This window comes from Oryzias latipes, chromosome 14 (assembly GCF_002234675.1).
Source record: "Oryzias latipes chromosome 14, ASM223467v1".
NCBI lineage: Eukaryota > Metazoa > Chordata > Actinopteri > Beloniformes > Adrianichthyidae > Oryzias > Oryzias latipes.
Window position 1 is genome coordinate 14,526,413 of NC_019872.2, and position 14,463 is coordinate 14,540,875.

Sequence of the window (14,463 nt, forward strand, 5' to 3'; positions counted from 1 at the left end):
TGTCACATTGTAGGTTCTTCAAAGTAGCCACCTTTTGCTGTGATTACTGCTTTGCAAACTCTTGGCATTCTCTTGATGAGCTTCAAGAGGTAGTCACCAGAAACGTTTTTCACTTCACATGTGTGCCCTGTCAGGTTTAAGAAGTGTGATTTCTTGCCTTATAAATGGGGTTTGGGTTCATCATTTTAAAAAAAATCTTAAATTTGATTTATGTAAATGTAGATGCATGTCCCTTTTATTTGTCTTCTTTTCGTTTTTTTTTTTGTTGTTTCAATTGCTTGAAATAAATCTATTTCAAATACAAATCCAAGCTTAATTTTTCTTTAGTTTCACCTCAATTCTTGTCTCACTTTCTCAAACAATGGGATGAACGACTGATAGAAATTCTGTATTTCAAGCAATGAGTTCAGTCATTTCATGATAACACAATAGGCATATTTATTTATTTATATATTTTTTTATTGGTGTAATATCTTAATAATTGGGAAATCTGCTGCTTAATTTCAGCTTTTTGTGAATTTTTGTATCTCAAATTCTGGTTAAAACAATTTAATCACATTTTTATCTTGCAGCAAGAGTGAGCTGACCCTTTAGAGGCTGGAAACAGTTTATACGGGTTATTAAAAGACAACAAGCACAATCTTTTTAGGGCTTATGAACATAGAAATGCTCATATGAGCACACGCAGGGACGTGAATGTTTTTAATAATATCAGTATGAGCTTTCCTCCGGAGGAAAGCCTCCTCAGCATGTGTGTGCTTGTGTGTGGTTTTTTTCTGGCAACTTTAGTGAATTAAAAAAAGATTCCTCTGCACCTCAGCATCTGTACAGAGAGTCTGTCTTCTGTCTCAGGTGAAAACCAATTGTAAATGTCAGCACAGGTTAAAGTGCTGACAACACCGTGACAGTGCACCTGTGTGTCTTATTAATATTTTATAGATGGTATGGGCCTATAATCATCTTGTTTGGACGTGATGATTTATAGCAAAACAAACAGAAAGGAAAAAATTAGACAATGTAGCTAAGGGAGCTCTACTTATAGAACCACAATGAAGCATCTGTGTTTCTGTGTGTCCTGCTCACAAGTGCATTCATGCATGTCTGTATGTAGATCTGTGCCTGTGTCCCAGTGTAATTCCCATGAAGCGTGAATATTTACGTGGAAGCATTAGCTGTCGCTCGCACATTAAAGATCTTCTTTCTTTTTTTTTTGCACCACATTGGATGAGGCACAGGCCAAGCATCTGCGTTGATGAGTGTGGCTGTGAGTGTGGGAGACGTAGTGGCAAAGACTGTCATAAGGGAGAAAAGAGTGAGCATGTGTCCCTCCAGACTCTCCGATAGTAATTTAGCAGACTGCAGCACTGCAGAGAGCGGTGGAGTTGAAAGCGAGGGGGGGGGGGACAGCCAGTTGTCACACACAGAAACAATGACATCCTCCACTGCCCAGAAACAAGCTGGAAAAAAAATTTATGGGACACAGCGGTCATGTAATTTAACCAAGAACTCATGCCGGCTTCTTGTTTGCTCATGGCATGTTGCATTAATTCCCAGTGATGGCCATGCATGTCAGTGAGACAGGGTCACGCACACGCAGTCTTCTTTTAAAAGAATATTGAATGCAGGCGTATGAAAAGGATAGGACTTGTATAACAGCTGCAGAATCTCCTCATGCTGAATCATTTTACTGTTTGGCCAATTATGGTAGAAATTAGAATGTAAAAGATGGCGAAACGAGGTAAAAACAAGTTTTTGCGTCTTATTAAACGATATGTTTTGCAGTATGTTGCATTTTACTATCAATTTATCCAAATTACTTTACAAGCTAAAATGCACATATTTGTTTTTTCTGTGATACATGAGTAATTCTGCATGTTTACAATGTTTGACACACTTTCCTTAAGGCTATTTATAGTCAAACATAGTCAGATCCTTTTGGATAAACTTACTTTTAAAGACCCATTCCAATGGAAATCATGTTTTTGTTGTTTCAAACATGTTTAAGTGGCATTTTTTTGACGAAGGAGAACATACAGTATATAAAGAAAATTAAGCTTAAAATTGCATTTCTGAGTATTTCCTTATTCAAATTCCAGTGAATCAGAAGCAGACAAAAAATGCCGTTTGAAAAAGCTTGTAACAGTGACGTTAACAATATGCTAGGGGCCACAAGCTCCCTGCTCCCCTCCAATCTGATGGAAACACTTGTAGACAAATAGATCCATGTACGTCTTTGTTTTCCTCGTCCGAGCTGGCATCTGGCTCAAAACTGTGCTGCTGGATAGCTCGGAATATTGTTTTTGTTGCACCGCTAATGTTAGGTTTGGGTTGTGAGGTGCTGTAACCTCGAAGGAGAGCGTAGATCGATAATGGGGATGAGGGTAAAAACAGCATAGAGACCACTGGGAACGCTTTTACAATAGCTCATAAGATGACTGGTGTCGACTTTTAAGATTTCTTGTCATAACTTGAAGCCAAAAAAAACTCTCTTCAAGGATGTCAGAAACTTTCCACAATAAATAACTTAATAAATAAACCATGATGAATATTTAAACAACTGTCGTAGAAAACAAGCTCTGATATTTGTTATAGATCTTTACTCACAGCGTTCAAAGTGACTGTCAGCGTGAGAGAACAACCAGAGCCGTCATTGACTGACAACCAGGAGCAAGATTACCATACAAGGAATCCACACACAAAATCCCACAGACATACATGCCTTGATTTGTCATCCCTAACCCTTCACCTGTGTGCTATTTCCGGTGCGTTTAATGTAATGACACAAACAGTATATCTGACACCCACACGTGGTGCACACTCACACATCGATGCCCCCCACACAGCACGCAGAGTGACACAAATACTTACATATGCAGAAATCTAAAAATAGCTCCAGGTTCAGCATTAATAATAGAGCTGGGAAATAAAAGCAGAACTTGTCTGACTGTGTCTAAATGCTTTGACAAGCTGTCTGTCTGCATTTGGCTTTTTTGTGGTAGATGCAGTCACTGAAGCAGGGAGGAGAGCGGCACTGGAGACAAAAAGACGGTGAGCAGCAACTTGCACTGCAGTTCTGCTGCCCCTCCAGCTCGCTCCCTGCCTAATTAGAGTGGGGGAGAGCATTCATGGAGGAGGAAGAGGAGAGGATGAAGTACGAAGTTGTACATTCTGCTGTGATCAGTAATGCAGCTCTTTGCATCTTCCTGCCAGCCTCTCAGAATTCAGCTGTCTGGATAATCAGATGGGGCAAGTTGAGTACAGTAATGGACTCCTCTGCAGCTTATGGAGCATTTTGGGGCATTTAATGTACACAGAAAAGAGGCTTTTGCTGAAACTAAAACTGAACGGAGCCCTGTCCCCTCCAGCTGTTTCACTGCTGTACCATTAACATATGATGGATAAAAGGTCAGCTATTCAGAAACAATTAGAGACAAGTAGCCATGAAACCAGAGGCTTTGTTTGAGCCTGGACGAAGGAAAAGGTCCTCTGACCCAGCAGAGAGGATCCAGCCTCATGTGATATCTGTTGCATGCTAGCAGTTTCATCAAAACATTTGAAGGTGGGTGCAGGTGCTACATCAAAAACAAGCTTTGAACATATTTTAGCCAAGGACAAGCTGATGATCTACTTCAAACCAGGATGGACAGAAAGAAACATTTAAAGTCTCCTACATTCTCCTGAGAAAACAGCAAATGACCTTTATAAGTAGGAAACTATTATTTATTTAAAACAACTTTAAAGTCTCACTCTGGTCATCTCTTGATCTGTTTTAAAAGCGTTCCTAGTGGTCTTTTAATTATTATGATGCTGTTTTTTAGCCAAAACTTGAAAACGTGTGTCGTTTTCCAGGACATAGTTTCTGCAGAGTGGCAGTTCACAAGAAATTTGCCCCTAAATTGTGAGCTTGGAGTAAGCCTGCTCTAACCAAAATAGTGCAACAATATTTGAGCTTTCCAGCCATACAGTTTTGAGCCAGCTCAGATGAGGAAAATGAAGACGTTCATTGATCTATTTGTCTACAAGTGGAGACATTTCTACGTCAAACTACAAGCTTTTTCTGACAGCATTTTTCCATCTGGGCGGCAGAGGCTCAGGCGGTTGGGCAGGTCGGCCAATGATGAAAGGGTCAGCGGTTCAATCCCCTTTCCCCCCAGTCAACTGTTGTTGTGTCCTTGGGCGAGACACTTCACCCTCCCTGCCTCCAGTGTTGCTCCACTGGTGTGTGAAAGTGTACAAATGTCCTGGTGATAGTCAGAGGGGCCGTGGGTGTGAAACTGGCAGCCCCACCTTTGTCAGTCTGTTACATCAGTAGATTATGATCACCAAGAATGAATGAGGAGTGAATGAACAATGGACACATTGTAAGCGCTTTGAGCGTCTGAAAAGTGCAGATAAATCCAATCCATTATTATTATCTGCTCTTGATTCACAACAATTATAAATGAAGAAATACCCAAGAATGCAATTTTAAGCTTAATGTTCTTTACAAGTGTCCTCCATCATGAGAAAAATGCCACAAGTGCATATTAAAAACACTAAAAGCTTGATTTTCATTGGAGTGGGTCTTTAAATAACGTTAAATAAGAGTTGCCTGAATTCTTTTCTAAAAAGTTATGAAGAAATATAAGGAAAAGGTTCTGCCTAAAGAATGATTAAAGAATTTTCAACCATTTTGTTTCACCATTTGGGTTTTTCCCATTTTTTAGGGGTTTAACATTTTTCAACATTCTTTTTATAGGAACCTGGGAAAGTCAGGCCTTCGAGTGTCATGCCTTGGCTTAGGTGAGTGATAAAAAGGATAAAAAAATATGTTCACACATCAAACTTTGTCTTACATCAGTTCTCTGTTTTTCCTATACCCTTGCTCAGGTACTTGGGTTACTTTTGGATCACAGATCTCTGATGAGGTGAGATGTTGTCTTTTCTCATATTGTTTGCTTTTGGGGAAAAAAAGAGCTTTTAATTATTGTGAAAATCCAGAATTTAGGTTTCTTTTTTCACCATTGTTGAAGAAAGGAATGCCTTCTTTAAATCCACCCCCTTCATTTTTTAATTGTCTGCGTTTCCCCCAGATGGCTGAAAACCTAATGACTATAGCTTATGAGAGTGGAGTGAACCTGTTTGACACAGCGGAGGTGTACGCTTCTGGGAGGTCAGACTTTCTTCTCCTAAGCTTCAATTAAAACATCATTTTAAATGCAATGAAATCCCTTTCTTTTATTAACGTTTCATTTAGAGTAACTCGTGAAATTTGCATAAAAGGTTTGACAGTAACTGTTGTTGCACAGCAATTTCAAAATCAGCAACAAATCCACATCTGCCTTTCTCCACAGAGCGGAAATCACTCTGGGGAACATAATCAAGAAGAAAGGATGGAGGTGAAAATATATAGTTTTCAAATAACTCATATGCATGGAAAAAAGAAAAAGAAAGGGAAAGGGCTGATCAACTTAATAAAATAATGAATCCACATTATTTTAAAAAAAAATCCCAAACTAGTGAGTCAAAAACTGAAAAAGATAAATACAGTATTTGGCAGCAATTAGTTAATAATACTAAAAAAAAACAAAGCTTTTAAATCACAAATAAAGAAAAACTGCTTATTCTCACAACTGTGTTTCTGCCAGGCGCTCAAGTTTTGTGATCACAACAAAAATTTACTGGGGCGGCCAGTAAGTATCACACAAAACAACAGTTTCTGCCATTAAATGTTATTATTTACATTTAACATATTTTATTCTAACCTGTGTTTTTTTAATCTCTCAACAGAGCAGAAACAGAAAGGGGGCTCTCCAGAAAACACATCATAGAAGGTACAACAAATGTGTTTCGGAATAAGAACTACTGTACTTTTTAACTACTTAACTACAGAATGTGTTTAGCACAGAAGGACCGGAGCCTTTATTTGTTTGCAATTAAAAGCTCAAACAGAAATATAATTAAAAAATATATTTAGTCAAAAGACAGGAGGGTAAAATGCTTTGAGATGGGCACTTAAAACACAAAACGTGTGTTGTATATAATGGTATAAATTGATGAATTTTCAAAAAGCTCAATGAATTGCAAATATAAAACTTTAAAGTTTTAACCAGATATTTGTTTTTGTAATTGATTGGCAATTATTTGCCTTAAATAAATGTTTTGTTTAAAAAAAAAAAAGTAACACAATATTACTTGTAAAAAAATAAAATAAATGAAAAATACGAATTTTAAATAAACCAGTGAGGTTTGGGTTAAAGATCAATCTATTAAGGTGTTGCATACACCTGAGTGACAGGAAACCAGGAACTAACAATGGAAATGTCAGAGAGAATGTGAATTTCAAAGTAGTATTTGTTGGGGAAAAAATAGCTGAAGAAAAGCAATTTACAAACAAATAAATAGAAATGGGAGGTTGTTTGAAGTGTTAGACATGGGAATTGGGATTTATAGGCACAAACTGTTAAGAAAGGCAATCGTGATGGACTGTGGATAACTGGATAAAAATATTTTTTTTTGTGATAAAATAGTCACTTCCTACATTTGGCACGGATTTGATGAAGCATATGAGGGAGAAAGTGTGAAAGAAAACAGCAAATGCTCATAATAATTGATGAAAGGAAGGTTTACATGTCTGATAGATGACAGTTTGAAATGTATGCACAGATGGATGCGTGACAAAGATGCGTAAGTTCAGTGGCATTCAGACAGTCTGGATTTCAACACTTATGGCAGAAACTGACTAAATGCATTTTGACAAAGTTTCATCCTGCAAAGCTGATCTGTCAGCTGCTATATGAGGAGAATGAAGATGAACGATGAAGAATATGGTTTTTCATTATTGAAGTGCTTTGCTGTAAGGAGTTGAAGCTGTCGTCATGGAAGACAATGAATGACTCATTGGAATGCTTACCCTATTTATTTCTTGATTTCTTTCCAAATGCCATCAGTAAGCTCTGTATTTATCGGGCTTTCCTTTTCTGTCATTAGACAGAAAAATACGCAGTTTTGTTTTAGGCTTAATAGTCAGAAACATTTAAAATGTATTTAAGATGACATTTTAAAGATTCAAACAAGTAAAAATAAATGAAAAAAATGTAGGACAAATGATTAGTAACACACAAATGGAAATAGTCAAAATGCACAGATGGGAAAACAAAAATAGTGAGTTTTTACATATTTTAGGTATTCACTTTAAAGATGGGGATTTTTATTTCAAACACTTAAACCTTTTTTTTTTATGCTGGTAATTAGTTTGTATTTTAAAACCAACCTGTGGTTTGTGAGGGATCCTTTGTCTTGAAACTGCATTTAAAGCATTTTAACATCCATACTAAACCAGGAAAAAAAATATTAGTTCAAATTATGAATTGCGCTTAAGCACAAAGTTAAATCCAGGCTTGACTTCTTTTTTGTAAAAATATTACAAGCATTAAAATTCAAAAGAATAAAAATATTTTTTGCATTGTCTTAAAATTTTGATTAAAATATTTTTTTTATTTTGTTGACTAAGAAGTTAGACTTACAAACAAAAAAAACAAGTTTATATTCAAAAACTTCTAAAAAATGAATTTAAAGAAAATCAAAATAAAATACAAAGAAGATTTTGTCTTCGATTTGCTATTCATGTTAAACATTTCTAAATCACTTTTCAATTTTACTTTTTTGTTTATATTTTCTATTCTCTAGATTCCTACAATTCTGAAACATATTAGGGCAGATTTTCTTTTAACTTTGCTCACTCAATACCAGGAACTTCAAATTTAAACATCTAAACTTCTACCGCATTCTTTTTTTGAGTGGAAATATGGTCAATATAGAGTCTTTGGATTTTCATATGTTTAACTTAATTCTTCAGTCTGATAATGATGATCTGAAGATAAAGGATCTCCATAAATACACAATAATGTGATGATTCCTGTATTATTCTAGTTATCAATAAGAAGTACTGAAGCCTCTATATCCCAAATTCATTAAGACCATTGTTCAAGCTTGCTTTTTTTTTTTACTCCTGTTAGTGGTTGTTAGTATGTTTTCCTTAGAATGCTGCACTCTGTCTCAGATCCTCATTAGCTTTACCTGTATGCAGGTTTACGAGGATCCTTATCAAGACTCCAGCTGGATTATGTGGACATAGTCTTTGCAAACAGAAATGATGTCAACAGCCCAATGGAAGGTCAGTCTGAGATGCTTCAGAGGACTTTTCATACATACTAACTACCAACTTCTTTCATGCACCATTTTCTTTATATGGTGGTAACTTCAGTCTAATTAAGGTGGACTTTGTACAATTTATGGAAAATGTTGACGGAGAAACAAAGTACAGCTAAATGGTTTCGTTCCTCAAAGGTTGTCATGTTACCTTTCACTCAGTTTACCAGTATATCTAAGACAAATCAAAAAAGATCTCCCCAAAGCCTTATTGTTGATCTTTAAAGACCTACTCTGATCATCTTTGTATCTATTGTAAAAATGTTCCTATTGGGTCATTGGGTCTTTTTTAAATGAGTATGCTGCTTTTAGTAAAAAGAAAAATGTCATTTTCAAGTACATAGCTTCTGCAGAGTGGCAGTAGTTCATTTGAAATTTGCCTCTGAGTTGTGGGTGACACTGTTGCCACACAGTGACCCCGCTTTCCCCCTTCACATCCCCCATAACTGAGCTGTTTCCATGCTCTCCCACTAGCTTACAGCCCTTTATGCCCCCAACCTAACATAAGCGGTGCAACAAAAAATGGTGAGCAATATTGGGGCTATTCAGCTGTACAGTTTTATGCCAGATGCTCGAATGAGGAAAACAAAGACTTACATGGATCTAGTCATCTACAAAACAGTTGGGTGACCCAGAATGTCTTTAGATTACTCTTTGTGTTTTAGAAAGGAATTGCCAGACACACTGGAAACTAAAGTGTAACTGATTGGAGACAAAAACAGACAATCTCACTCAGAGGACTTTAGCTCAACACTCATGCAAAGCTGTGTGAGTGCCGCTTTTGGGTAACATGTAAACCCCAGGTGAATTTTAGCCCTAAATTCATCAGGAGTATAAGTACATTTTGTGGAAATAGAATAGAATATGATAGAAATGATAGGATGGAATAGATAGAATGGAATATTACAGAATAGAGTATGGCATGCCACGGCATCCTATAGTATAGTATAGTATAGTATAGTATAGTATAGTATAGTATAGTATAGTATAGTATAGTATAGTATTGTATAGTATAGTATAGGCCTGCACAATATACCGCAAATTTATCGTTATCGCAATATCCAGCTCTGCCATAGGCATATCGCAAAAGACTGCAAATATCGCAATAAATCGTAAACCCAAAATGTGTTAAAACAATCTTATGGCAGCTTGACGCATTTAACGAATCAAATAAATCCCTTTATGCTTTGACCAATCAAATGGACGCCTTCCCATTGTTTACCAATCAGATGGAGGCCTATTATGTTAGATGTTTGTCACCTATGTCAATGAGGGTCATTTGGAGTATAATTTTAAACTGTTGCAATGAAATGGGAATGATGTTTTTGGTTATTTTTCTATTTGTTTATATACCGCAAATCATTTCGTTATCGCAATACTAATCTCTAATATCGCACATCTCAAGTTTTCCTCATATCGTGCAGCCCTAGTATAGTATAGTATAGTATAGTATAGTATAGTATAGTATACTATAGTATAGTATACTATAGTATAGTATAACACTACAAATCAATGTATCCATTTCACTTTCAAAATATTACCAGCTCTTCTCATAATGGGTTATTTATGACTATTACTATTGAAGTTTAGGATACCTTGTAGCTCTTTGCTTTGACAGGCTACTGTGTGGTAAAAAGTTATGTGATGATTTGTTTGAAATCATCTATTCAAAAATAATATGATTTGCTATTTTCCAGAAATTGTCCGGGCCATGACGTTTGTAATAAACCAAGGTATGGCTATGTACTGGGGAACGTCACGCTGGAGTGCCATGGAGATCATGGTGAACTGATGAGCTCACATTTGTAGAAGGATATTAAAGCTTCTGGCATCAAAAAGCTCATCTGCAACTGTTTGTTTTCCTCTCTTTGCTACCAGGAGGCATACTCTGTTGCACGCCAGTTTAACTTGATACCACCTGTGTGTGAACAGGCAGAATATCACTATTTCCAGAGGGATAAAGTTGAGGTGCAGCTTCCTGAACTCTACCACAAGATCGGTCAGTCATCCACAGTGCTCACTCGCCTGGGATAAACGTACGGCTCGTTTTGGTTTCACTGACTCACATTTCATTCTCTCAGGTGTGGGAGCAATGACCTGGTCTCCGCTTGCTTGTGGATTAATCACTGGGAAGTATAGCGATGGTGTCCCTGAGAGCTCCAGAGCAGCAATGAAGGTCAGTTTAATTGAACTGACTCGTAGTTTCCTCTTCTGTGGGATTCTGTTTCCCATCAGTATGGTGTCACTGATGTTCTTTTTTTCTTTGGCTCTGATGAAGGGCTACCAGTGGCTGAAGGAGAGAGTGAGCAGTGAGGAGGGGCGCAGGCAGCTCGCTAAAATTAAAGAGCTCCATCTGCTGGCAGACCGACTGGGCTGCACTGCAGCACAGTTAGCCATAGGTACATCCGGGCAAACAGCCTGAGTTCACAGCTTTAACCACAGTCTTTGTTCATTTTCCTACTTGTTATTGTAGGTTCAGATTAAAGGAATCCAATAAAAGTATTTTAGTGGTACAGCGTGAGTCACAGAATTGTCGACGCACAACGTTTACTCTTTCCACCCACAGAGACAGCAGGGAACGAGTGGGTAGGCAGGAATTTGGGGAAAAGATTTTTTTAAAAGCAACACTAATGGCTTATTAGAATTTTATTAGGATTCCATAGATTATGGAGAGACCATCTATTGTTTGCAAAAACAAATTAAATCAAAAATTGTATAAATACTTCAAAACTAGTACTTAAAATGATTAGCCACAGTAAAATCCAAAAATCTGTTTAATTGTTAGAACTGTTCAACAGTCCATCAGAGTGAGAATAGATTTCCTGGGAGTTGTGGCAAAAATTAAAAACGTCTACAAGGTGGAACTGTAAGAGGGTGCTCTACTAAATTTTGTAGATGCTTTTTAATTTTTAGAAAAACTTAAAAATTAAAATGTAATTGAAAAATGTAATTGAAACAGTTTTAACCCTTGGTTTATCCTATGACCCCATCCTTACATTGACGGTTTCTTCCTACCATCACAAAGGTGGATAAAGATGGAAAGATTTCATGTAATCCATGGACACCAGTGAAGATCACAAATCATTGAAGAAAAAAGGTTCAGCGCACTGTCTAGTGGGTCTAGATGACCCAACTCCCAATGTTAAAGTGCCTAGGATAGCACAAGGGATTAGGTGGACTATGACAAGTGAGAAATTAGAGATAAGGTCACATTTATCAGCTTTTTTTAATGAAGTAACCCTAAACTTGTTTTTTTTTGAAGGCAGAAAAATCAAGATTCAAAAGCTCAACTTCTCTTATATGTTCGGATAAATTTTCCCTGTAAATATGAAAGTTTTACTTCCAAAAAAAAACATTTAGAAATACACAGTTTAAATAATAGGTTATTTATGATACTTTCCTTTATTTTTATTTCTAAATTACTTTATTACTTAATTTTCGCTAGTTGGTGTAATTATTTATGGGTAACCCTTTTTTATTTTTTCATTAAATCTGCCTTTGAAGATAATTAATGTTGTTGTTGGGTTTTTTTGTATATGTTTTTTATAAATGATTCCTATTAATTACATATTTTTACCTTGAATTTTCCTGTTTATTATCAAATGTACTAATTTGCTATTTTTGTCTAAAGATTCAGTGAATTCTTCTATTTGAAAGCATTTGAATCAACTCGAGGTTGTGAAAAAAGCAGTTAACTTGCCACATTTTCTATGCGGCAATTATTCATAAAACCACATTAAGCCCATATTTAGCTGAAATTTGTTGACATGGTCTTTTAATAATGAACAGATGAAAGTGAAAGCATTCGCTGGAGAGTGGATTTTAGCTGCTCAGCAGTGAGGCCCCTCATTCACAATGTATTTGCATTACATAACAAAAAAACACAACACAAGAATTCACTGGAGAGGATCAGCTGAAGCATTATTCGGTTTGACATTTTTACACTAACATCAACAGGACCTCTGATGATAAGGCTGAGCATTAATACTATAAGTGAAAATTGTCAAACTATGAGCTTGTTTTAAATATATTGATTAATACTTTTTTAGTGCCTATGTGTTTGGAATTCTATTCATTTGAATTTACTTCATTAAAACAACAGAAAAAGCATCATTTAAAATAGGAGTCTATTGTTTTTACAGCCTGGTGTCTGCGCAGTGAAGGAGTCAGCTCAGTGCTTCTGGGTGTTTCTAATACAGACCAGCTCATCGAGAACTTAGGTGCCCTCCAGGTAAAATATTATTCTTTCCTCCAACACATTAGTATTTGGACATGACAAGCCGCAGCTTTTTAAACCACCAGATATGTTAAGTTAGCTGCAATTCAGCGTGAGAGCCAACTCTCCTTTTCAAACCTGATTGCCAACTTCTCCCTTTCAGATTCTATCACAAATGACTCCTCAAACCATTACTGAGATTGATGCCCTGCTGGGAAACAAGCCACACTCCAAGAAAGAGTCGCGCGCCTGAAGATGCAAATGGAAATGACAGATGATGCTCCAACAGCAAATAAAAGAAATGACTGGCAAATGTCACTTTTTTTCCTCTGCTGTATACTCAAAATTGCATGTTCCCAGCAACATCATGCTTCCAGTATGTGCGCATACTCATTTTGCGCGGTACATTGCATCACATATGAAGAAGAAAAAAAAGACTGTGAAAAATGCACGTCATAAATTGCTAAATAACAAATATTTCTGCACAGTCGGATGAGAGTCATGGGTGTCTGACAAACACAAACCGGGGTGAGTCTCAGCAAATTCAGCCGCTATCTCTGCAGACTGGCTGTTTCAAGGTTTCCAAGTGAAAAAGAAGCCCCACTCCTGTGCTCAAGAGCAACTTTAATGCGTGAATGGTGCTTTCACTGAACATGAGTCTCCTCGCTTTGCAGCTGCCTGTGATTCTGTATGATGTTTAGTACCCAGCAGCCAGGGAACCAAAGGCTAGCACTAATGTGTTCAGCCGAACATTTCTCCTCATGTGCATGTGACTGGTCTGCCACGCTAACTGCTTTACAGGGTTGGGAACTATGTCTTACGTTCAGAGTTGAAAAAAAAAGCACCAACCAGTCTGGTTTACTGTTAAAAAAATCCAAGATTTCTTTTTTAAATGAATTAATAAGCAAATAAAATAACATGAACCAGCTGTGTTAATGATTAAAGCACAAATGAAATGATAATAAAAAAAAATCAATCAAGTATAATTTAGAAATCCACAGTGGGTGAGATTTTGAAAGTGGCCTTCCCAACCCTGCTGCTTTCCCAGCAGTCTTTCGCCTCCCCTGTTTGTAAACTGTGCGCATGTCCCTTTAAGAGAGAAAAAGCCCTGACAGGCTGTAAATGTGGCATGGCTTTGATAGCTTATGTAAATTAACAGTACCCATATAAGCCACCTCTTATTTATGTTTTTTTGTAATAAATGGCCTGGCAGTTGGGTTCCCGTGGTAGTGTTGACTTCCAGCAGTCCGTCTGACGTCTATAGTGAATGGGAAGGTGTTGGCTGCAAAGACTGCCACCGAAGCAGAGGTTAGGGGTACGGCTCACTGTGGTGAAACTTTTGTTTTTTCTAGGAAATTTATGCTAAATGTGTTTATTTAATATCTTAAAAGGTCATTCAAGGTAGCATCTAGCAATTGATAAATCGCCTTTCTTTAAAATCCCACAATAAAGACAAAAAAATCTGTTTATCTATTCATTTCTCCAGTAGAGTTATCTGTCGTTTATTCATTTAATGGTTACACACTTGCACACTGAATTTTATACTGTGCACATCATTTTATCAACCGTTTTGCATCTACTTCATCATTAGGTCATACAAAACAAAATATATTGTTCCCTCTGTGTGATTTCCCATCAAAACAGCACATTTTTTAAAAACTACAGCTGTTTTTAAAAGACACTGTCGAAGCTGTCATTGGGTCACATTGTATTGTAAATAAGCTTTCCTGTTTGGCAGTGAAATAAAATGATAAATATGACATTTACTGATTCTGTCAGATTCATGAAATATATGATGATGTTCTGTTTTGTTTGTTTTTTTCGAGTGCAGCCTACAGTGTATATTAATGCAAACTTTCAAAATTGTGATTATTTCTTGCAGAGTTTTTTAAACTTAACAATTTGAACTAGAGGACCCTTTATACTGAATGTTCTCTGAAGTAAAAAAAAAGACAATTTTAATGTTGCAATTGTTTAAATCAAGCAACACTATCACAGCTTTAACTTTAAACCTTATAAACCATGCAACTTTAAAATGTAAACATTTTTGAGTTAAA

The 14,463-nt window shown here is 36.6% G+C and overlaps 1 protein-coding gene across 2 annotated transcripts in view; it reads left to right on the forward strand.

Annotated features, from left to right (window-relative positions):
- The window catches only part of LOC101158965 (voltage-gated potassium channel subunit beta-3), a 31,993-nt gene extending 17,821 nt beyond the window's left edge, over positions 1–14,172 (forward strand). For both annotated transcript variants that reach the window (XM_011483456.3, XM_011483457.3), the window contains exons 2-14: positions 4,739–4,782; positions 4,870–4,907; positions 5,073–5,152; positions 5,334–5,378; positions 5,628–5,672; positions 5,770–5,813; positions 8,069–8,155; positions 9,888–9,973; positions 10,069–10,189; positions 10,272–10,366; positions 10,469–10,589; positions 12,333–12,421; positions 12,570–14,172. In XM_011483456.3, coding sequence (XP_011481758.1) covers positions 4,739–4,782; positions 4,870–4,907; positions 5,073–5,152; positions 5,334–5,378; positions 5,628–5,672; positions 5,770–5,813; positions 8,069–8,155; positions 9,888–9,973; positions 10,069–10,189; positions 10,272–10,366; positions 10,469–10,589; positions 12,333–12,421; positions 12,570–12,659 — 985 coding nt within the window. In that variant the 3' untranslated portion in view covers positions 12,660–14,172. The remainder of the gene's footprint in view (positions 1–4,738; positions 4,783–4,869; positions 4,908–5,072; positions 5,153–5,333; positions 5,379–5,627; positions 5,673–5,769; positions 5,814–8,068; positions 8,156–9,887; positions 9,974–10,068; positions 10,190–10,271; positions 10,367–10,468; positions 10,590–12,332; positions 12,422–12,569) is intronic.
- Positions 14,173–14,463: the final 291 nt, after the last annotated feature.